Here is a 24,539-nt window from a genome sequence, read left to right as displayed (position 1 = left end):
TTATGGCATTTTTTACATAAATTTTTATGAAGTTAAATCTCTCCATATTTTTATAAATATATATATTTTTGCGTTTAGTGTTAGAAGACTTATGAGGGCCTTTTCTACCTCTACATGAATATTCATTAATTTTTTCTCATATACTTTGATGTCTACATATGATACATTTGATATTTAATTTATATGGATTAAATTAACTATATGGTGTGAAGAGTCTAACTTTTACTAACAGTGTTTATTTTCCTATTTCCATTTATTGAATAGTCTTTATCCCCACTGATCTGAATACTTTCAATTATCCATTAATCAATTAGACACTCATTTCTTGAGCTAACTTCTGTAGCTTACTTATATTGTTTCCCTGATCATGTTATTCTTTGTCCTATACCAGTAACTTTAAATTATTTTACCTTTATGTTTTGAGATCTGATAGTACATTTATCCTCATTACATTTTCTTGAATATTCTCACATGCTGTTCTCTTCAGATATGCTTTAGAATATTATTGAATATGAATATGTTGTTGAAGATGCAGAATTGAGATTATGATTGAAATTGCACTGTTGTAAGTTGATTTGGGAGAACTGACATTTTTATAATCTTGAAACTTCCTCCTTGAATTTGTTCAGTTACTTTGTGCCTTTTGACAAGGTTTTGTAATTGAAAAAAATATCTAGATCTTACATATTCAGTATTAAATTTATTCTTGGGTATTTTATTCTTGTTATTATTAATGAAATCTATTTTCCCATTAAGTGTTCTAAAAAGTTATCTATAGTAATATAGAAAATATTGATTTTTATATATTTATTTTAAAATGAATCACCTTAATTCTTTCATTAGTTTTTACAGCTTCTGGTAGATATTTCCTATTAGAAAATATTATCTGTAAACATTGATAATTTTCTCATTTTACGTTAAATACCTGATTTTTCTTATATCCGTGCATTGCACTGTCTTAAATTTCAGAATGTTGTATGATAGAGGTAACGGCTCACAGCCTCCATCTGATTTTAACGGGGATGCCCTCAAGTTTCACTGCCCTGTTTCCTATTGGTTGGAGATTAATGTTCTTCATCATGTGAAGGAAATTCTCTAATTCTAGTTTCCAGTGTTTTTCTTGAAGAAGATAATGACTTTTATCAGATGTCTTTCCGGCATCCACTAAGATGAGACAGTCTCTCTTGACCTATGAATCGCATTCCAAGAATCAACTTTATTTGGTCATGGTTTACAGCTGTGTTTAATATGCTACTATTTAATTCAGGAATTTCTGATTAATCATTAGAAAGATTAGGCTATAACTGGTACAACTTTTTTGATGTTTTATTATTCTAGCTCTGAAATATAAATTGAGAAATTGGTTTTTCTGTGTTATTCAATAGCTTAAATAGTACATCATTTTCTCCCTTCATTTAGAGCCACTCCAGGCACACCACGCTCATTGGCTGTGCCAGTTCTGCTAAAGCTTTTGCCGCTGCTGCCACTGCTTCATGATGAACTCCTACTCATTTCTTAAGACCCAACTCAACCATCAGCGCTCCCACCATTCCCATATCAGCTTGTGCCTTTCTTCCAGCACTAATCCTACTATAATTTATTCATCTATTAACCGCTTCTCCCTACTAGAATCTGAACTTCTTGAAGTGGGAATAGTCATGTACACATCTTAAAAATATTTCTGAATCTCCACTGCTTATCACAGGACCTGGTACATAGCATGTGCTTAACAACTCTTTGTTACATGAATAAATCCATGATACATTTTTGCTTTAAAGTTTGCCAGTGAAAAAATTTCAGAGATATGTGTATACTTCTTTGCCTTTCTTTGACAATAAAATAGAGATAATAATCACTTATTGCCATTCTGCACACTTGGTAGAGTTACTGGGATAATAGATGTGAAAGGATAAAGTAAAAGAATTAAACACAAAAATACACAATAGTTATCACTCTTTCTTTAGTATTAATAATAGGTAACGTGTATTGAGCACTTACTATGTTCCAGGTATGAAATTTTCAAATTTACGCCTCATAGCAGCCTTATGAGGAAGATATTATTGCCTCAGTTTTACATGTGAGTGAATTGAGTGTTAGTGAGCTTAAGTGACTTGTCTGAGGTCAAACAACTGGAAAGTCGTGGAGCCAGAACCTACGGAGACTTCCTGATAAAATCGGGCGCAGCCAGGGTGGTATGGCCGTAGACCATCAAGACTTTTCTGAATTCAGAGACAACATCTGGAAGCTACTTCTATACTGACTTGCCAGTAAAGACAGTGTGCTCCACTTTTGGAAGAAAAGAGAGAAATGATGAGCAAAGGGTGAAGATCTGGTCAAATACTCGACTTCCCAGGTTCTGCCTAAGGTTAGTGCACAATAGGAAGAAAAAACTATCGAGTATCAACCTGCTCAACTTTTGCATCACTTGTTTCCTTTCTGATGAAAGCAGACTAACCATCGACTAAGGTTTCCTTTACTTTTAGTTTATGATAGGATGTTGCTTCATTCTAAAAGAATAAACATGGACTGTGTGATCACTGACCACCTTTCTTTTATCTCCTTTGAAAGTCTGAAAGGGTACAAGACAGGTAAGAAGAAACAACTTCTCTTTAACAACTAAGTTCTAGATACTTGAGCTCATAGCCCTGAGCTATGGGTAACTGACTTCTATAATCTGAAATGAGACAGATTTCAAGGTGCCTTCCCAGGAGGCATGGTACGGTTGCTAAAAGTACAGTAGGAAAAAGGACAGCTTAGCATTTCATCGTTGACAAGGTGCCAGCCCTGATCGCTGCTTATTCCCTCTCCCCACATCCTTGCTCGTTCCCCACTCCAGGCTGTGACCCCAGCGTGAGTGACAGAAATGGCAAGAGGTTGTTCCGAAGATTAAAGACCCAAGTCACCAGAGGCTGCTGCTTCGCGAGAATATTTAGACAGTTTCCACTTGGCAGTCATTAATATTCTTCAGCAAACGAAGAAAGAAAAACCTGTTCACAAAGGTTCCCTCTTCAGATCTCTGTATCTTGGATGATAAAATGAAGGCCAGGGTTTTTGTTTTGAAATTAAATATTTATTGGATCGGGTTAGAGTTATCACTGTTTTTGAGACTAAAACTGGATTTTTCTTTTGTTTCTGCAAAAATCTAGTCATTTTACTGAAGAATCCGTTTCTGTACTGAATCAGTTGGGCAATGCCGGGTATGATTTTTCTAATAGACACTACTTGCAATGGAATACAGAAACACTCAAAGTATTTTATAGAGCGTGCACGAGCAATTTGACATCACAGAAACCCTGCAGACAGAAGCGACCATGGAAGAGAGGAAAGGGACTTGGAGGTCAGACCCTGGGAACGACGACAGCCTCTGGGTAAGCTCATCAGCTCTGTTCATTGATAGCTGTTTTATAACATCTCTGAGTGTCAGTTTCCTAAGCTATAAAATGGGGAGCACATTTCTTTTCTTCTCAGGGCTTGTGTAAAACTTTGGAAATGACAGCTGGAAAATGAGTGACACATATAGATACAGAGCAGCACAAGAGTGGCAGCTATTATCCCTATTTTAACATAAATACTGAGAATCCGTCAGTAAATGGCTTGAAAGCCATTTACGTCTGTTTACTTTTTTTTTTTTTTTTTATCTTTCAGGCACCGTTGCTAACTATTTCCTTGAATTTAAACATCTTTTAAAAGGTTTCAAAGCTTTGAAGGTTGATTTCAATGAAACCTGTTTTTATTCTAGGCGTTTTTCCTACTGTCATTCTGAGTAAAACAAAAACCATTTGCTGTCAAAACAACAAGGGTTTGCTCTGAAGCACAAAATGAAAGCAGGTATGTCTGCCTGATTTATTTTGGCATCCGCCTAGCAGTTAAATAGGACACCTTTTAATTTGTCACTTCTTTAAGATTCAGTTAGGTTGGAAAAGTAAATCACCAGTGCTTGTTTTCAGCTAAACTTGAACTACTTGGTCAAAAAGGTATATTTTTTTATCCCTCAGACACATACCATTTCAAAAGTGCCAGTTACAGAAGAAACTACAACAGTTGGCAACATACTTAAGATACTAAGATTTAATGTTTTTAAATTTTTACTTAAACTGGAGGAAGTTAGAAATTGAACTTATTTATCAAAGATCAACTAGAGGTTTGCGAAGAGGCATAGAAGGTCAGGCTTTTCAACAAGACCATGTAGAATTATTTAAAAGGGTGAATATCCAGCTTTTAAAAAAATTAAAATCAACTATGAGTAAAGGGACTCGAAATTTAAACTTTAACTCTACCATCTGCTAGCTGAAGAAGTTATTCGATCTCTCCAAGTCTCAGTTTCTTTATATATAAATTGGGGATAACGTCTACTGTTTAGAAGATTAAATGAGGCAATGGCCATACAGCAGGGAGCATCTATCGGGCACATATTGGCTGCTCAACAAGTATGAGGTGCTATTATTCAGAAAGACTTCTGTAACATTTTCTAACAATTCCGTCCAAGAGTGAGCATTTCTTACTGTATGAAAGTTGTTTCTTCTATTTGGCCTAAATTTATTTTGCTGGAATCCATTCTCTCATTTTCTCAAAGTTGTTGGTAACATCTGTTTTATACTTCCTGTTTAAGGAGGCCAGATTGAGGGCATGTGTTTATACAACCATTAACATAACCATTCCTAAACAGAGGTGCTTTTTGGCATCTCAATGACCTAATCATAATCTGTATGCTGGCTGATTACTGGATCAACCAAGTGATTTAATAACAAGAGGAAATAAAAATGACACACACACACATACACACATAAATACACACATGTGCTTTTTTCTGTTCTTCAATATAAGTCAAGGTCCAGCTTCAGACTTCTTTTCCTTTTATGTTTTTTGTGTGGAGTGTGTGGGGAATGTGAAGGAAGATCAATGCTTCCTTCTTTGAGTCCCTTAAAGCAGATGCTCTTGAAATGAACTATGGGGCTTTGAGAGTCTAGGTTAAGTTTGGTCTTCCAACCGTTTAGCAGGTTTTCTGTTTATTTTTTATTTTATTTTTTTTTTAGTAGAAGACACAAATCCATAGGGTGAATCCTGGGGTCTTTCCCAACTTTGAAAGTCCCATATGCTAAATGTGGTCCAAACACTGCATCTATACGTGGTGTGCTTTTTCTGACAACATCCTCCTCATTCCACGCTGTGGCTGATTTTCCAAGCGGAGCCAGTACCTGAATTCAACGGAAGACAAACTGATCTAACTCCTCAATGAAGCTCGCTTTTTCTGGCCCAGTGCCAGGAAAACAGAGGCCTTCACCTGGTCTGATGGCAGCTTTGAGAGAAGCAATTTCCTCTTCCGATCCCTCACCTGAATATCCGGTAGAAGCTTGTGGAATAAAGCCAGGCTAAACTGTTGTTCTCAAACATGTTTATTTGTAACAGTTTTACATGGAGTGTTACAGAAATTAATGGAAAATTTCTAAAAATTTTGCTGTTCTGTTGAATGCATTGTACATAAAGTTAAAAATAATGTGTCCATATATGTTAACAAACTGTCATCTGAGGTAAAGTTAAAGTAGGTCTAGAAATGTACTGCAACAGTCATTTTCTCTTTCTCATCTTTATTAAAAAAATATGTGTCAGAACGCAGAAATTGAAATGAACCAAACCCACAGAGTAAACATTTTTTTTTTTTTTTTAAGAAGGTGCCCGGTACATTACGTGATGGGGTTTCAGTAGACACTGGGATGAGTACGAATTATCAAAAAAGTCTTGCGGCATGTAAAGGTCGGAGAGCTATGGGGAATGGGGACAGAATGACAGGTGGTGTTTCCCTGGTTTCAAAATTTAAAGTGACAAATTTCGTGCTAGTGAAGAATGAGGAATTAACAGTTGTACATGTGGATTTTCTACCAATCTGACTGGAACTGTGCAGACTCCCCCATGGCCTTTTGGTATTGGCACCTCAGCTCTTATGTGGAAATTTCACTGTATTCCTGGGATAGGATACGGTGGTTCTGAGTTCCCCAAACAGTGCTTATTAAACAGCAGAATTCTGCCAATGCTAACATGGATGGCAGTTTAAAATCTTGACTTTATTCCGCTCACTTTAACGCATCACAGGGGCCATCTTCTTTAAGTTCAGAGCCAGTTACATTTTCAAGCACATTCAGTGAATGATGACAAGTCCACTGGGCTGTCACTTTCTTCTATGAAATGAGCTCCATACGGCGTACCTGAAATAGCAACATCAGCCAGAGTTCACTTTGAATGTGTCAGAAGCAACCCATGCAATCAGTGGAAGGGTGTGATACTGCAAGACAAACTCAAGACAGCCATATTGAGGGAGAAGATAGCACCACTGGTTTAGAATCAGAATCATGGACAACAGAGCGATTTAAGTCATTTCCCCATGGGAACTGCCTATCTCATCAAATCCTCAGAAAACACAGTCGAACTGGTCTCAGGACAGCTCTCATGGTTATCACACCTTTCCCATTTTCCCCTTCATGTGGAAGGATCAACTCATCAAAGGTATGCACATTCCTGAAGAAATCATGTCGACCAACATGTGACAGCTACAGAGGAAGGTAAATGGCCCTTTTCACGTTTCGGGTTCTTTAGACTTTGCACATTAGGGTGACGCTTACATCTATTCTGTAATGGACATTTTTCCAGTTAACTGGAAAACATTCAGATTCCAGTGACCTGATAGTGTAAAACTTGGGCTTCAAACAGTTAACAATCACCTTGACTTATCACTTTTTTTCTTGGTCACCAAGTATACCTTCTTCCAAACCATTTTAGTTTCTATTGATATGAAGAATCAAAGTACACAGGCCAATTGAAGTCATTCATATCAAGGTAAATCCTACTTTTCAAATTTTAAAACCAAGTGAGAATAATCACCCCCACCCCCAATCCAATTCATCACATGATTTTTTAAAGTTTTCTTCTTAGTGTTAAACCACTAAATTCAACATACTGTAACTGCATAGGAACATCAGGAAAACACATTTGACCTGTAGAACAATTCTCTGTAGGGCAAAAAATATATAGATTCTTTATGAAAATCATGTGCTAAACATACGAACCGAACACTGCACTTTTTGTCTCATAAATGTAAAAAAAGGAAGCTTAAACTCTTCTGTTTCACGTACAAACAGTCCAATGATGTCTACGGGGGTCGCTGGGAGTGGAGAAGTGGGAGGGAGTTTCAGAATCTGAAACTGGAGTTTCAGTTCACAGGCCTTCAGAGCGTGAACTGTCTCTTTCTTGTTTTATGCAGAGGGCCGGTACTCTCGCGGAAAGGCTTAGATTATTAGCTGATGGAGTCACGTGCTCCTTTCCTCATCACTAGCTGCTGATTGGACGACTGCTCCTGCCTGCTGCCCCTGAACTCCAGCTTCCTACCATACGCTCCAGAGTAACCTCTGGAAAGTGAGCCCCATCCATCAAGTTTGTCACATCTTTCACTCAATCTGCTACCTTCTCTACAGTGTAATGGCATTATTAAAAAGCATTTTCATTAACATCTATATTTACAAAAAAAAACTGGCAATTTTTTTTCATTAGAACTCCTTAAAGCCATTTCCCTTAAATATTTAAAGAGTTTCATGGTAAGCTTTTTTTGTTTCAAGTTATAAAATAAAAATCCCATTTGAATTTTCTGATGTAGAAAAAAGAGATAGAGATGAACCATTGTGACCACGGAATCAGTTTGTTACTCTGAATATTCATGTCACTATTGTTCCATTAGAAAGTCATTTTTTAAGATCTCAAACCACATTACCAGGATTGTACCATAATTATTTGGCAAATGACTTTTCTTTGAAAATGGCACGTGGAGAAGACACTGTCTGCATAGCATCACAGCAGCAAGATATCGGAAAAATAAAAAATCTCATTTTATTGAACTTAGAGTTTAGAGCTTCTGAGGAAATCAGATGCCTTTTTCATCTTTCTCATCAATGGGATTCGATGTCCTTTCCTACTCACAGAGTGAACGTTAAACCGAAAGCTGTCTTTCTTCACCAGGATGCAGAAGAGCTAAAGGGTTGTTTTGGCAACATTCTTGATCAAAAAGAATCATCAACCACTCATCTGTCTTGTGATTTCAAGTGAATTCATTTCATGTGAGGTGGTTTTTTTTTCCCAGTTCGATTTCTTCACCAATATCTAAAAAAAGTCAAAAGCAATACAAAAGTTTGTACACCCATTAATTTTCAAACATGACAAAGAAAGGAAAGGGGAAAAAATGGCAGACCAGGCCTTGTGGAGTGATGTAAATACATCATCCTATTTGGAAAGGCATACAGATGATGATATTGTGGTGACAGAGACCTCTTACTTTTGCCTAAATGACGTCAGTGCCAACCCTGATGTAACTCTCTGAGGCCTGTCACTCCAAATTTGATGTCTTTACAGTGGCCAACCGGTAGAGAAATGAAAAGAGAACTATGGTTTCACATACTGGGTCATCTTAAACCCACGTGTTAAGAGAGCTTAGACTCTCTGTCAAGTAAGCATTTGCTTGATCTGTGATTTAATGTTGGGTATGATGTTTTATGTTTTTGTGTGTTTGTTTTTGTGCTGCCATAGATATCTGCCAGTGGTTGCCAAAAACTCTTAGTTCCCTCTTCCAAACGAGTTCCATTGGGCAATCGTGAATTTCTTCGTGGGATGAGGTGAGGTGAAAGAATACAAGAGAGCCTGTCGCGATGCTGATTTCCATGCCAGTCTTGAAGCACCCGCCACAAGCCCGCATTGATGCTATTTCTTAGACTTGTCGATCTGCGCATAAAGAGGCTCCAGCTCCTATGGACAGAGGGACAAAGTGAGATCTGCTCTTTTCCGGATAGGATTTTCTGAGACAGCATGGGAAGGAGGGTTTGGGACTAGAACAGAAAGGTGACAGTTTATGATGAATGACCTTAGGTTATTTTGGGATTATTCAGTCATGGTGCGTATCATTTTGGTATCTTTTTTATCCTTAAGAAGAACAACTCACCCAGTTTTGCCCCTGATTTTCAAGCTGAGCCTGACTGCCTGTTAGGGAAATCACAGGGTCTAGTAGACAGAGTTGGACCAGCTGTGTGATATGGACAAGATACTTACACTTGCTGAGCTTCAGTTTCCCCAACCACGAAATGGGAATAATACTGTTTATCCTACATGGTTCTTGAGAGAATATACATAAAGCCTCTAGCACAGTACTCAGCAGCAACAGGTCTTCAGAACATGGTAACAATGACCATGAGTCAAGTGACCATTTTTCCAACACGGTTTTATGAAATCCACTTGAGGTTGCTGAACTTCCATCTCAAACCGCTCTTTGGTTTCTACAAGCAGTGATGACTGGGTGCATTTTACAATGAGAGAAATGGCAATCGTGCCGTTAGCTCTTAGTTAAAAGCTTCTCGAACTTGTTTCGATCCACTCAGCTGTGTGAGGTTTGGCGGGTCACTTGCCAGCACCCATGGGGCTGTCCTAAGACATACACAAGGGTTTTCACCAACATATGACACAGCAAACCTCCAGTCCAAATGTAGATGGGAAATGGTGTTTGGCCTTGTTGAAATCGCTTCAGACTTCAGCTCCTGTTGAAATGGCCCAGGGTGCACTGGCCAAGCAGATCACGTCAATATTCTGGCCTTAGGCATGCATAGGCCCTTCTATTAAAGTTGGCCTTCCTGCTGTCACTCTTGGATATTTGTACCAGAACTAAAAGGACACAGTGACATCTTAATTCTGTCATATTTTATATATTAGCCTGCCTCTTGCCATGTGAGTAAAGATCCCTTTTAACTGCTTATCTTCCTGAAGAAACAGATTGAACTGGCATTCTATAGCTTCTCCTGTGTGTCTGGCGCCATGCTAGACATTTTCAAGTACATTGTCTTTTGAAAACATCACAACAGCCTTGTAAGGCAGGTGATTTATCTCTTTTGCAAAGGAGAAACCAAGCACAGAGAAGTTAAGTAGTTTGTCTATGGTCACACAGCTAGTAAGTTTGGGACATGGGACCTAAAAGTAAGGTCCAGTGTTTTTTCTCATCTATTGTAACAGCTGCCATTAAAACAAAAACAAAAAAACCTTCAATCTATGGTGTTGTAGAGTGTTTTGGAGTTTATAAAGCACCCTTATGTCTTATTTTATCTGCCTAACAGTCCTGGGAGTGGTTTATATTCTTTCCATCTTCATTTTGCAGATAAAAACTGAAAATCAAAGAGGTGTGTGATCTCAAAGTCATTGTGCTGCCTGTCATGGATTTAATATATTGTACTACTTGCTTTTATTGTAAAGTGGGGATGGGTTAGAAGATAATTTTGTCCAGACCCATCATTTTACAGATGAGGAATGTAAAGCCCAACGAAGAGAGCTTTTGTTTCCCCAGAGTCACAAGGTTACTTAGTAACCATGCCGTGAATAGAATCCAGGACTCCTGAGATCAGGTAGGTACAGGATGTCTTCTTCTAGAACTCATCATCTCTGTATTCTTTCAGGAAGAAGGAGCTTCCTACCCTTTGAGGCACCCAATTCCGTAAAAGAACAGACTGCCAATTTGTCCCTCGATGCTTTCCACCCGTGGGACTTCATACCGGCCTTGGAAACATAAAGAATAAGTGTAACACTTCTTCCAAATGTCTGATGATAGAAAGTAGGAAAGCCCATTCTTCCACGCCCTACTTGTACCACTTTCCCATTCCACCTGCCATTTTACCTGTGGACCCAGCCCTGTAGGTGCACAATGAAGGTCTGCTGAATGAATGAATGTCTAGGATACACTTTCTACTTTTGTCACTGTTCTGATCCCTTTGTCCTAAACACACTCTCCCTTGGCTTTATTCTCCCATAATTGAATCAAAAATCAAAATCTATAGCAAGATGATTTATTAAGCACCTAATCTATTCTCTGCCAACGTCTTGGAATGTTTCAAATACCTGTGGTAAGGCTAAACATGGAACTTTACTGTGTGTTTGTGTTCTGGGTGTGAGGTGGGTGGAGCAAAGCTAGAGTGGTAAAGTAGGGAAGTACCACTACCGGGAAACATTTCCTTTTGCCTCCGCTGGGCTACAAGGATGCATCTTCATCTTTCCTGGGTAGACTTTCTCCGCTCACTCTGCTTTTTGGATGCCCTAAGAAGTCTGGCTGCCTTGATCTCACCCTACATTTGCTTTATTCCAATTTTGGAAACTAATTTATTCAACTGAGAATGACACCTAAAAACAGAAGAAGACAGCAGGCTCAGACAGGGTAATTAATGCCACACTGCATTAACTTTCTGCAGCTGAGATAAATATGCACACATCTCCTGCTTGCCGGAATTTAGCTTCAAATACCCATCACAACAGTGGTAACGACTGCAGTCAACTCTCAATTATCCCCACTAAATGAAGGGGAGCAGTGGTGTGTAAAACCCCAAGCAGCAGATAATCCCGAAGTCTGACACTCTGATGCATTATACGTTTTGGCAATAGCTTTACCTTCCTTGTTACAGAATCTTAGGCTGTCAGAGCTGGAGGGGAGCTAAGAAATCATTTGATCCAGAAATTTCTGACCTGACTTCTGGCAAGGTCACCACGGGGTCTTTAAGCTATTTTCAACATTCCAAAAAGCCTAAATGGAATCACACATTAACGTAACACGCTGTTGATATTTTTTGTTTTCTTTGGTCAGATCTGACCACATCTCGGCCCTGCTTCAAATCCTTCAACGGCTCCTCATTACCCACAGCGCAAGGTCAAAGCTCCTTCACTGGGCACATGAGACCCATTAGTCTCGTAGTCCATTAGAGCTAATAAATGTCCCTTCCAGACCATGAATCAAAAGTTACCCTTCCTGGGACTTCCCTGGTGGCACAGTGGTTAAGAATCTGCCTGCCAATGCAGGGGACATGGGTTTGAGCCATGGTCCGGGAAGATCCCACATGCCGCAGAGCAGCTGAGCCCGTGCGCCACAACTACTGAACCTGTGCTCTAGAGCCCGCGAGCCACAACTACTGAGCCCGTGTGACACAACTACTGAAGCCCGCGTGCCTAGAGCTCGTGCTCCACAACAAGAGAAGCCACTGCAATGAGAAGCCCGCGCACCGCAACAAAGAGTAGCCCCCGCTCACCGCAACTAGAGAAAGCCCATGCGCAGCAACGAAGACCTAATGCAGCCAAAAATAAAAATAAATAAGCTTATTTAAAAAAAAAGTTACCCTTCCAGTCACATACATCATGCTTAAAAAAAATTCTTATGCTTCTGTCACAATGATCTTTCTGAAATGGATTTTGTCATGCCAGTTTCCTGCTTAGAACGAGCCTCCCAGCTTCTTAAGCCCCCAAGGATAACGCAGACTCCTCAGGATGGTCCACAGGGCCCTTCCAACATGGCTCCCCCTTCCCATCCGGCCTCATCTACTTCCTCTCTCTCCTAGGCTGCACCTTCCCTGTACATCTGGTCCCCCCGATATGATGGGATTTCCCATCCCTGAGACTCTGCTTAGACAATTCCTTCCACCTTCAGGACCTCTCCTCATCCTGCACCTGGGGGTTCATACTTTCAGAACCAGCCCAGATAGAAGGGCTTCCTGGACTATATAGGTGACGTGGACCACTCTGCCCCGGACTCCAGCAGTGCCCTGTGGAGTAAACACTGCCATCATGTTATCTCCTGGTGCCTTCTACACAGTGAGCTCCGCTGCACCTTGCACGTCAGCATTCCAAATTCTGAGCCCAAGCTTGGAACCTGGCAGGCGCACCCACTAACACGGAGCGTGAGGATGTGAATGAGTGAATGAAAGTGCTTCTCTTACTGGGAGTTGGCAAACACTTCTGAACTTTAAGCTCATTTGTGAATCTGACATATTAATAATCTCCATTTCTAGAGGACAACAAAGTAGATAGAAACCATGCAGTAAAAATGAAAAAAAATCAACTCTCCACCCTTTGACTTAAGTTGAATACCCTGTTTTCCGGGAGGTGCAATGAAAGAGTGCAAGCACACAGATGGGAAATCGGGCAGATCCAGGCTGGTATTCCTACTGCCAACTACGGCCTGCAGCCATAGGCCACCGCGAACACACTTGCACTTGAACAAGTTGGGTTTATTACTCATTACAACGAGGGGAACCGCGGGCAAGTCTGGAAGAGGTGATTAGAAAGGGCTTCTTATAGGTTTAGGCTAATATTAGATGTTTAGGGGGAGGGTCAAGAAAGTAAGGCTTCTCTCTGGGTTGGATGCTTTCAGGAAGATGGAGTATGATTATCTTAATAATTCTTATCTGGAAGGCAGGTAGCATGGAACAAGGCTAAAGCCAGGAGAGAAGAATATTTGGTCATTTTTGGAATTTGGACAATGTTCCTGTCAGCCATGGCTACCGAGTGGTCTGGAGGTGTCTTGACCCATCACGGTCGCAGAATGCTTTGTGGGACAATGGTGTTCTGTGAAATTGTTTACGTTCAACAGAACACCAAGGGCCCAGCTCTTGGCTGTCAGGCTGCTGTTCTCTTTCTCACTGTCACCTACTTAGTAACCTTAAAACTCCGTGTAGGGCTTCCCTGGTGCCGCAGTGGTTGAGAGTCCGCCTGCCGATGCAGGGGACGTGGGTTCGTGCCCCGGTCCGGGAGGATCCCACATGCCGCGGAGCGGCTGGGCCCGTGAGCCATGGCCGCTGAGCCTGCGCGTCCGGAGCCTGTGCTCCGCGATGGGAGAGGCCGCAACAGTGAGAGGCCCGCGTACCGCAAAAACCCAAACAAAAACAAAAAAAACTCCGTGTAGGTTACTTAACCCTTCTGGGTTCCGGTTTTCTCGTCTGTAAAATGAGTCTAGAAATCCTCATTGAGGATTGAAGGAGAAAATACACATTGACTGTCTGGCACAGAGCCTGGCAAGGAGGAGGTACTCCAAAAACGGTTAGGTTTCTTATGTCTGGGCATGTGGCTCTATCCTTCCTTTAAAGAAGATGGTTTTAGGCCTAAAAATCACCTGTAGGTGGCTTTCCAAAGTCCATCTCCTTCATAGACACTACTTCATAGCATTAACTGGGCTGTTAGGAAACCTAATAATGGCACAGGATCCGCCTTGGGAAACTGTAGAGAGAATGCGGGGTTAATCTAAAGGATCTGGTTGGAGGGCCCTGTGGATGGCAGAGACTTCCACGTGTTTGCAGGTGACTTTAAGTATGAAGTATGAGCTCACGTACAGAAGTCAAGTGGAATCACAGATTTAGAGTAATAATAGCTTATATTTACAGAAACCTTTACAGTCTCTAAAGGGGATTCCTCGATCACATACATGGTCTCATTTGGGCATCGCAGAGTCTGTACCCTGGGTATTCCTATCTCCACTTACAGGGAAGAAGCAGGGCTCCCCAGAGTTTGGTGACTGGCCCAAGGTCACTCAGCCAGCATAGGGCAGAGCTGGGATATAACCAGCTTTGTTATTTTTTTAGCTTTTGTATTGCAGTAAAATATTTAGAGCAAAGCATTTGCCATTTTAATCGTTTTTAAGCAGACAATTCAGGGACATTCATCACACTCATCATGTTATGCAACGATCACCATTATTTCTAAATCTCTTTCTTCACCCCAAATAGACTCTGTACCCATTAAGCGGTGACTTGCTAGTCCCCCTGACCCCTGACCCCCAACCCCCGGTAACTAACCTCTTATCTACTTTCCATCTCTATGAATCTACCTATTCTTATTTTTAAATCAACTTCATTGAGGTGTGATTTACATACAGTGAAATGTTCCCATTTTAAGTGTACAGTTGGATGAGTTGTGAGAAATATATACACCCATCTGGCCCTCCCCAGAGCAATCAGGCTATAGAGCATTTCCTCACCCTAGAAACTTCCTCGGGGTCCTGCTCAGTCAACCCTTCACTCCAGTGCGGCAACCACTGACCTGCTTTCGACCACTGTAGATTAGATTTGTTTTCCTGAGCGTTTCATGTAAACGCACCCAGCTCTTTCCTAAGCCCACTGTCCTCTCCACTGCCACAATGACCCCTTTTGTAAAATGTCAAAGCAAGAAAGGCCATCGATCCAACGGTTCCTTTCCTACAGGAAGAAATGGAGGCCCCCAGATGGGACGGGTTTTTTTTTTTCCCCAAAGTCCGCAGGAATCAGTAGAGAGCCAGGAGGGCAGCCCAGGGTCTGGACTCCCCTTTCTGTGCTTATTCCCTCACTTTCCCTACCTATCTCCACCTGTCTGGCTTGAAGTATAAAGGCATATAGTTTCCAATCCCACATTATAATGAGCCCCTTTGGAAAAGCCACCTAAATTGTGCTTATGACTTTGCATCCCTTTAATTTTCATTGTGTTTGTTTCTGGAAAGCTTGGCCACATGGAGCAAAGGTACGTCCAAAACAGATGATGAGTGGGGAGAAGACGTGGCACGCTGAGAAAGGTGGTCTTGGACGTGAGGTCACGCGCCGTGCAATCTAGCTGCTGAGCAAGCCCATCTCTGCCCCTCCTGGGAGCCTGGGGGTAAGAGCCATGCCGAGCCAAGCTGGGGGTCAGACGGCAGCTAGGAGGTGAGCCACAGCTTGAGGTCCTCAGCATTGCCCTGCCGAGGCAGCAACTTCAGCCTCAGGGTCTTTAAGCCCGAACACTTGGGCCTAGCTCAGCAGGGTCTAACATTTCCTGGCCTGATAAAATGAAAAAGGTGACGGTAACCGGGGAGTGGAAATAAGGCTGCAAGAACTCAAAGTTCCACCTGAATCCATGAAAAAGCCATGGGGTTTAGAGCCACAAAGACCCCAGCAACTTCCTAACTACCTGTATGAACTGAGGAAGGCATTTCACCTGGGCCTCAGTTTCTTCATCTGTATGATGGGGTTTGTAACATCAACATCATGGGACTGTAACACGTAATAAGTGAGCTCATATGACATAAGGAATTTTAACAAGGGGCAGGAGTCTTCCTTTCCTTTTTATTCAGAGGAGAGGGAAACAATAAAGCTTTCTGACCACTTTCAGCCTGAAAATCTGGCCTTCAGAGTAGGAAAGTCTTCAGAATACAGATGAATTTAATGATGATGCCTTAGAGACTGAAGTTGCTGCTAAACGCACTCGCTTCCAGGGGTCTCGGGTGCTGAAACCCACTTGGTGAACACAGAGGTGCACACTCTGAGTTCCCAGGGGGTCTGCACATGTCCTGATCAATTCTGCACTTCCCCAATAATAATGGGTACAATCATCTGCTTGGCAGATTTAGTTCACCTTTCTCGACCTTGTCAGGTAGCAGAGGAGGGCACTGAGGTTGCTGGTACCCGCTCTCTGCCATAAGCAGGATGGCCTGTCCTGAGTAGCTTCCTGGTGGTCAGGAGTGGGTCCTGGCTCTCACCCAGATAGGCACCAGGACCCCTAATGAAGTCAACATACTTCAGGGACGTCTGGCCTTTCCTTCACTAGCTGGGAATAAGGACAGCCTGGGAGAAGGCTGCTGTTGGAAGATCTAGTTTGAGGACTGGGGATTGCATGCTCCAGCTGGGTGACCGTGGGCAAGTTAGAGGGTCCTAGAATGTAAGCGCTAGAAGGGCCTGTGGGAATTGCTTTACCAAAGAGAAGACCAGAGGTCAGATATGAAGCCGTCTGCCTCAGGTCACAAGCAATGACGTCAGTGAGGCTGCTGAAACCTAGGTGTCCGGTCTTGGTTGAGCACTCTTACGTTATTTAATCTGGGTCTAGATTCAAATCCTAGCCCTATTACATGTGAATCGTGTGATTTCAACATGTCATAAACCTCTCTACCTCACCTGTCATATCTGTGAAATAGGAATGATAAAAATACTTAAGAGCATTCCCCTGAGGATTGAATTAGGTGATGTCTATAAAAGTGCTGTTAACATCCTAGTAATTTTTACATTTATTTTATTAGTCGTAGTAAACGTAAGCCTCCTTGCGTTAGCTTCTGCAGGGTGATTCTAGAAACAGTAAGCGTGATCTAACTCAGAGGTCATCATACGACAGCCCATTGGCCCATTTTAGTGGCTGCCAGTTTTTTTGTAAATAAAGTATTATTGGCACTCATCACACCCAGTCCTTTATGCGCTTTTGCTGCTTTCCTGCTGCAACAGTAGAGCAGATTAGTTGTGACAAAGGCCAGATGGCCCACAAAAACGTAAAGAGTCCCAGAGAGTGTGCTGGCCTCGGGTCTAAATGATCAGTGGAGTCTAGGTGTGCTCACTACTCTAGGGGCTGAACACCATGTTGAAATCTCCATTTCTAGTCTTTTGTTCTCCAGAGTCTCCTATGCAGCAGTCCACCGGCATCTCTGCTTGGAAGTTCAAGGGCACCTCGGGTGCAACTGGTCCCAAAGTAAACTGGCCTTTTTTCTGCTCAAGCCTGCAGCTCTGCATTCCTTAGCACATGCCTGGCGCCACCTAGATCCCCCAACTCAGGCAGGAACCTGGGGGTCATCCTAGCACACGCCCTCTTCTTCCTCACCTCCCACTTCCCTGCAGCCTTAACCTCCTCCTGATTCCATCTTTTCATATCCCTGGGCATCACGCCCATCTCTCCAACCTGGCCGACACTGCTCTCAACCAGGCCTTCCCATCTCCCGCCTGGACTAGCTTGGCTCGGACCTGCCTCGGAGTGCTATGCCCATGAAAAGGAGAGATTATTCTTCCATTTTGGTGGTTCTCTGCTTTGAGGCTCTTTGTTATGTGATTCTGTTTAAAAACAGCATAGTGATAATAATGCCAAATACGTGTATTCTACTTTCAAAGCTTATAGAGCACTTTCATACTCATGGTATCTTCTGATTCTGGGAGAGCCTGAGGAGGGCGCTCTTGCTATGATTCGTCTTCATCCATATGTGGTGATTGGGGGTTCCAGGGGCTATAGCTAAAGTCCTGCCTAAGGTCACCTGCTTTGGAGCCATAATTCAGACCCAAGTCCCCTGACTCTGGGCATTTCTTTTCTTTCTTTCCTTTTTTTTTTTTTTTTTTTTAAATCTCTTACCAAAAGCATCTGAAGTTCTGCTTTCTTTTCCCTTGAACACTGTAAATCCATCAGGTAACATTTTACATGTCTTGGGTTCCCACTATGAAGATTGGTCTTAACAAATGACAGTGACTTTTTACGGCAATATCTGCTGTTACTAAGGGAGACAGACCAAACAATTCCCCATTGTTACAGACGCTACTTTGACTTGACAGCTGGGAAAGTCTGATAGGCAGTTTATTTACTTAGCCATTTAACCAAATAAATGTTTTCCTTTTTCTTTCATCTCCTCAAAAGCTAACATTTCGCCCTTAAAATTGCTCCAGCAACATATCAGTGGAGTATAAATTACCTTCCATTCCCACGCCAGCCATTATAATATTATTTGGGTTCTTTTTTTTTTGCCCCTGTTGACCCAGTCTTTCAAAGACACGTGATTCTCCCAGATGGGAGGGTAGGGGAAAAACATGAAATAATTGAAGATATTCCCCTTTATTGCTAAAACAGAAATGCTGTTTTGAGATTGGCCCCGAAGCTTCCTCCTGAGAGGATTGAGGCCATCCGTTTCCTCTTACTAGGGTGCAATATGGTTTTAACTTATCAACAGATGTCACCCCTCCCTATTCAGAATTGTGCGGGCATTTCTAATAAAAAGCAGCTGGAGATAATGGTTGCAAGGGTGATAAGAAGGCTGAGACTCTTGCTTTCCAACTGTACGGAGGCAGCGGGGAAAACAGAGCCATGGACGGAACTCCCCCAGCATGGTATCCTTTTTCCAAATGCCTGGAAAGGCCCTAAGAAATTGCAGTCAGTAAATTTCCAGTTGGGTGGACGGGTGAATGGGATGGAGACAGATCAAACGTGGCTTATACTGCTATTGAAGGAGGGGCCCAAAAGGCTCATTTGGACTTTCCTTATGGGTGTCTTAAGGGATGTGTCGGCAAGGCTGGCATCAGCCTCTTGGAACGCAATTCTTGATAGGCAATTGTGTAATTGCCAGACTAAGCCTTCAAAGGGAGAAAACTGTTTCACGGAAGATTACAGCCCAGCCCTCCTGTGGAGCTGGGAGCTACTTATTATGAGTTACATGTGAATCTAAGATAAGGCTGCTCATTTTTTGAGAAGTGAGAGGCAGCCTGTGAGGCCCGAACAGGGGTCCTTCTGATTATGGGACAGGGCGAGCCAGAAAACTAAGAAGTAGGGTTTTTCTTTTTCCCAAAGCTATTTTGAGGGATATTGAAAATTAATTACCTGCAAATAGAAAGTAAAGAGCAAAACCTCCCAGCCAGTGGCCTGGGTCCTTATGGTAGAATTTATTCAACACGAGGACATAAGGGCTAAACGTATAAAATCCAAGGGAGTGGCGAACCACATTTATTGAGCACATAGGATGATGATGGGGGTGGCGGTGATGGTGTTGGTGGTGGCGATGGCAACTAACAGCTCTCGGGTGCTTTCCCTGTGTCAGATGCTGTGCTAAGAGCTCCACACACATCACCTCCTATGATTATTGTCCAAACAATAAGCTTATGAGGAGAACACTATTTTTACCCTCATTTTGCAAAATAAGATCGAGAATTATTATGACGTCTCACGAGGGTCACATAGCTTATAAGTGCTAGCGCCAGATTCTGAACTCACTCTTGCTCCAGAACCAGATTTTTTTAAGCCGAGGACCGAGTACCTGTCTCCATATGCTGTCTTAGTTAACGTAATGTATACATGAGGCCCTTTCAGCAGATAAGCAAACCAAGGCTCAACAGCAAGTATGGTTCTTGCCCAAGATTTCCTGCTCTTAAGTAGCTGAGCTAGAATTTGAGCTCAAGTTCCAAATTCTGAGCTCTTCCCACTAGACCATGCCACGTCCGTTCACAACTCAACCCTGGCCTGGAGTTCTAGACAGAACATCAAACACGGAACAGGCTGAAGCCTCACAAAAGAGCCTGTACGACTGTCTCAAGCAGAACAGGCTCGTAAAGATGAGGGTGTGAAACATCGACCTGCAGATGCTGCACGTCATCTTTATTCTCTAGAAGAACTCAATTTTAGGATGATGTTGGCTGTTACGCTGATGAATGGCTCTTGTCACCTCCAGTTCATTCATCAGATTTTTCAAGGCAAGGGTGAGCATGTGAAATAAAACATATGTAAGGGGTAGAAAAGCCTCTGGGGGAATCTTCCCAAGGGGTCCACCCATCATCTCCAACTTTTGTCTTTCCTGGAACATTGACTTTGCCTGTATCACAAGTTCCCCAAACAGCTATGCAAGACTGGATTTTTAGATGGGCATGTGCGTGGCATGATGTGTTCTCATGTGCTATCGTACTGAGGTGAAACATGGCAAGAAGTATGGTATGTGAGATTCTTTAATCATAAAATCTATTAGCAAAATGCACTTTCAAAACACTGTATGAGCTTTCAAGAACCATCAAAATAACTTACACACGAACTGCAACTGATTCCAAGGTAGCCTGAGAATCCACTTATGAACAGTGAAAACTATTTACCATTTTAATGGTTCTGACCATAATGTTCAGGTCTGAAAACAGAGCTCTGTCGGTAGGGCCTTGCAGTCCTACACGTTTGTGGAAAACTAGAGACGTATATGAAAATTGAACACATTTGTCAAGGAGTGACCTTAGAAATCATGCCTGGGTAACAAGGGGTACTTCTGTCTCCTGGGAAAGTTCGCTTCATCAGCCCCTCTTTCTGTCCATAAAATCAGATGTATTAAAATTCAAGTGCCAAAACCCACTTCTAGTAAATGTAAGTACCCCTCTCTTGAAGCTGCTGCTGATGGAGTCTGAAGTGGTTTGGTGGCAAACCACAGGCTGTAACACAGGTGCAAACAGCAGAGCCTCAGAGGCGAACGTGACACGTCTCTGAGCTTTGAATTCCACTTTCACATCAGAAAGGGTGCGGGGGCCCCTTTTGGCCAGACAAAATGGACTACGATGATCTCACATCTCTATCAACCTTATTTCAAGCACTGCTTGTTTTTGTTCCTTAGGCTGGCTTCTCAGTGTGTTTGGTTGGTGACCTTATTTTAGATCTGCCGAGTGTAGGCAAATGCAGTTGACACACTGCTTAAAAGATTGAAGCATCCGGACCGTACTTCACTGAGAAAGAATCAGGGTGGGCAGAATGTGTCCATCTCAGAATGTTGATGATTTTAGACACTGAGTCCACGTTCAGTAGCATTGACCATGCCTCCTGCTAGCAACACCGCCCCCCCCAGAACATATCACTAATAAAATACGACCATTCCCCACTCCTCACCTCTACCCCTACCTCCCAATATATGTCAAAGGTCATGCATCCATGAGGATAAACAAGGTGGAAAACAGACACCAGGCAAGGCGAGATGATGTAAACATCAGGGATGTGACTTGAGGTAACAAACAAGCAAAAGGGAAAGCGGATGGCTTAAGGGAGATCAAAAGGACAGATACCTACCCAGACCTGTGCTATCTAGCTACCGGCCTGTGGACTTATATTATCACCACTGGGCTCACCAAAGGGATCACTGTTGGATGAGGCCTGTGACCCATCAGGCTAGAACACAAGAAGATAACACTTTTTTTTTTTCTTTTCAGTAATTGAAAATATAAGACAGCTGGGCATATTTTCATGCACACATACACTCTGTTATTTTAAAGGAGGCAGCACTTCCTTTAGAGGATGCCACTTCCGCAAATGTGAGAACTTGTAGTAACAACTTAATGAAAGGATAACGGTTTTCAGCTGCTCATTTGAACATAAAAGAAAACGTCTTTAGTCACCCCTTTAGAACTTAAGAGTCTGAGCCAGCATTCTTTTCTACATAGGTTTCCTCATGCATTGTCCATTTCAGATACAGAGGTTTTAAATTGAAGAAAAAAAACAAAACAAAACCGAAAGAACAAACCAGTCACTTACAGCTTCTTGCTCTTCACTTTTGCTGGGACTTTCAAAGCCCTCTTCAAAGATGTCATCGGTGGTCGGATCACTGGCGTGGGATGCAGATGATTTGGATGGAGAGCTCTGTCTAGGGGCTGGGGTTGGAGCTACATAGAGACCATGCAAAAAAAGAAAACATCCTAAGTGTCCGGCAGCAACCGTTTATAGCCCACAGAAACCTCAGGGATATGATTATATTCAAGTCAAATCCCAGGACTCCTCCCTTCCTATCACAAGTCAAATCGGTTGAACGGTTTAATATCTCCTCTGTACCTATGAATCTTGTCCTCTCACAAATTTGATGGTCAGGAAGGAGCTGGTGGGAACTTGATAGTAATACAAATCCTTGGACCCCACCCTAGATACACCGACTGAATCAGAAATTCTGTGTTTCTGCAGACTCAAATTGAGACCTGCTGGACTACAGTCTTCTTTCTTAACTTCATGTAATTATTTCAATAAGAATAAATAGAGAAGAGGAGAGTGATGTGCATTTATTGAGTGCCTTCTATGTGTCGGAAGCCATCAGAAATTTTACAGGCGATATCACTGACCCGCATAAAGCCTCTTCGAGGTGGGGTTCTTCCAATTTTACAGATAAGGAAGGTAAAGATTGCTAAATTGCTCAAGGCCACAGACTTGGCAAGTGGTAGAAGCAGGCTTTGTATCCTGGCACACAGTAGGTATTTGATAAACACGTGCTGAATAGAGTGTCTCAGTGATCTGGGAAAATGAATGTAGCCGACGGCAACTTCACAGCTGCCACTTTTCTCCTTGTTCCATAAGGATCTCCATTTTCTGTCCTAACCTTCCCACATTTCCTTTGTCTCCTTTATCCCAGAGGTTTATAATAAATACGCCATTAGAAACTACTTTCCTTTCAATAATTTCTTTGTTTTTCTTTTCAATAATGTCTAACTTGGCATTGAAAATACCCAGCACTGGCTCAGCCCCAAGGGAGGGGGGGAGGCGTGGCTTGATTCAGTAGCTGAATTTCAAAAGCCATTGACAAGGCCTCCCTGCCATTACATCCCAGAATTTACAAAATCTGGCTGCTTATCAGACAGTGAGTGATTATAAAACTTGGTGGGTTGCTTTTGCCTCGATGAACCTCTCTTTAGAATGATGATGCTATTTATTGTGGGCCAGCAAGCTAGACACGGTGCTAGGCACTTTGCATTCATTATGCTCTCTAATATAAACCCTGCAAGGTGCTACTGTACCTATTGTCTTTTTCTGATGAAGAAACTGCGGCTCAGAGAGGTGAAGTGCCTTTCTTAGAGTTAACACAACCATGAAGCAGGAGCGCTGGGATTTAACACAAATCTGACAGTGTTCAGTCCACTGTGCTTTTCTATTTCTATTTGAGGTGTACTTTTGGTTCCTCTCCGCTCAAAACATTCGAAAGGTGATGCTGATGGATAAGAAGATATAAAGATAGGTTGCGGGCTTCCCTGGCGGCGCAGTGGTTGAGAGTCTGCCTGCCGATGTGGGGGACATGGGTTCGTGCCCCGGTCCGGGAGGATCCCACATGCCACGGAGCGGCTGGGCCCATGAGCCATGGCCGCTGAGCCTGCGCGTCCGGAGCTTGTGCTCCGCAACGGGAGAGGCCACAACAGTGAGAGGCCCGCGTACCGCAAAAAAAAAAAAAAAAAAAAAAAGATAGGTTGCACTCATTTTCTTTAAAATAAAACATTGTTTCTTTTTTTTTTAATTTAAAAGGAAGTCTGTTTTGTTTCATGAGATGCCTATAGAACAAACCAGTTAGAGAGAGTTTAAATGAGATAAGCTTTATGAAAACACCTTGATATGCGGTAGATGCTTAATAATTATGAGTGTAATTGGATTCTGAACTGTGTTTGACATGGTTTCTTGCTTACTAAAGGCTGAGAACCCTGACAGAGCTGCCGATTCTGAGAGATATACTGCTCATACTTATTGGATGGAATCAGTGGGATGCAAAACTCGAAGTTTATTTATGCAAGTATCTGAACCTTTAGAAGGTTTTGTAGAATACCTCTATACCCTAAAACTGTGGTTCTTAATCTAGGACAATTTTACTCCCAAGGGACATCTGGCACTATCTAGAATCATTCTTGGTCATCATGGTAGGGGAAGAGGATGTGTGCTACCGGGCGTCTAGTGGCCCTGGCTAGAGGCCAGGGACGCTGCTAAACATCCTACAGTCCACAGGACGGCCGCCCACAGCAAAAAATTATCTGGACCAAAATCTCCCGCTCTGACACACGACAGTAGCTGAGTAGCCTTTGTTTTGTACCTTCATCCTCTACAGTCGTTCCAAAACACATCCCATGTGCCAGACACCACACAACCATCACGAGACGTGTAGCAGCACGAGGATGATTAAGACATATTCCCTGTCCTCAAAGAACTTAAACTTCCCTCTTTTATATATATAGCTGGCACACAAGCCCCTTGAAAGAGAGACACTTGTCTTCAAAAGATGCTTGCTTTTTCTGCATGGCTGTCATTTCTTTAGCATTTCGTTTTTTATTCATGATTCTTCATTGAAACCCCGTGAGCTGGAGTGAATAGAGATGCCCCCACCGTGTAGATCATATGGCCTGAGAGGAAGTAGGTTATTTATACCCATAGAAGAGGTTCATTTTCAGAACAGCATCCCAAACCTTGCTGAAGTGACACTATCTAATTGTGTTAACATTAGATTT

At 42.3% G+C, this 24,539-nt stretch overlaps 1 protein-coding gene across 7 annotated transcripts in view; it reads right to left on the bottom strand.

Moving 5' to 3' along the window:
• Positions 1-5,375: 5,375 nt before the first annotated feature.
• DAB1 (DAB adaptor protein 1) overlaps positions 5,376-24,539 on the bottom strand; it is a 417,476-nt gene continuing 398,312 nt past the window's right edge. For 3 of the 7 annotated variants that reach the window (XM_027108386.1, XM_027108389.1, XM_027108387.1), the window contains exons 13-15: positions 21,829-21,956; positions 21,367-21,465; positions 5,376-8,781 (exon numbers count right to left, since the gene is read on the bottom strand). In XM_027108386.1, the coding sequence (XP_026964187.1) occupies positions 21,382-21,465; positions 21,829-21,956 (212 nt within the window). In that variant the 3' untranslated portion in view covers positions 5,376-8,781; positions 21,367-21,381. The remainder of the gene's footprint in view (positions 8,782-21,366; positions 21,466-21,828; positions 21,957-24,539) is intronic. The other 4 variants (XM_027108388.1, XM_027108392.1, XM_027108391.1 and 1 more) reach the window with 3 other exon arrangements.

This window comes from Aethalodelphis obliquidens, unplaced genomic scaffold (genome assembly GCF_003676395.1).
Source record: "Aethalodelphis obliquidens isolate GAN/ISIS:26980383/991018 unplaced genomic scaffold, ASM367639v1 scaffold9, whole genome shotgun sequence".
Classification (NCBI taxonomy): Eukaryota; Metazoa; Chordata; class Mammalia; order Artiodactyla; family Delphinidae; genus Aethalodelphis; species Aethalodelphis obliquidens.
This window is presented reverse-complemented; position numbering and strand designations above follow the sequence as displayed.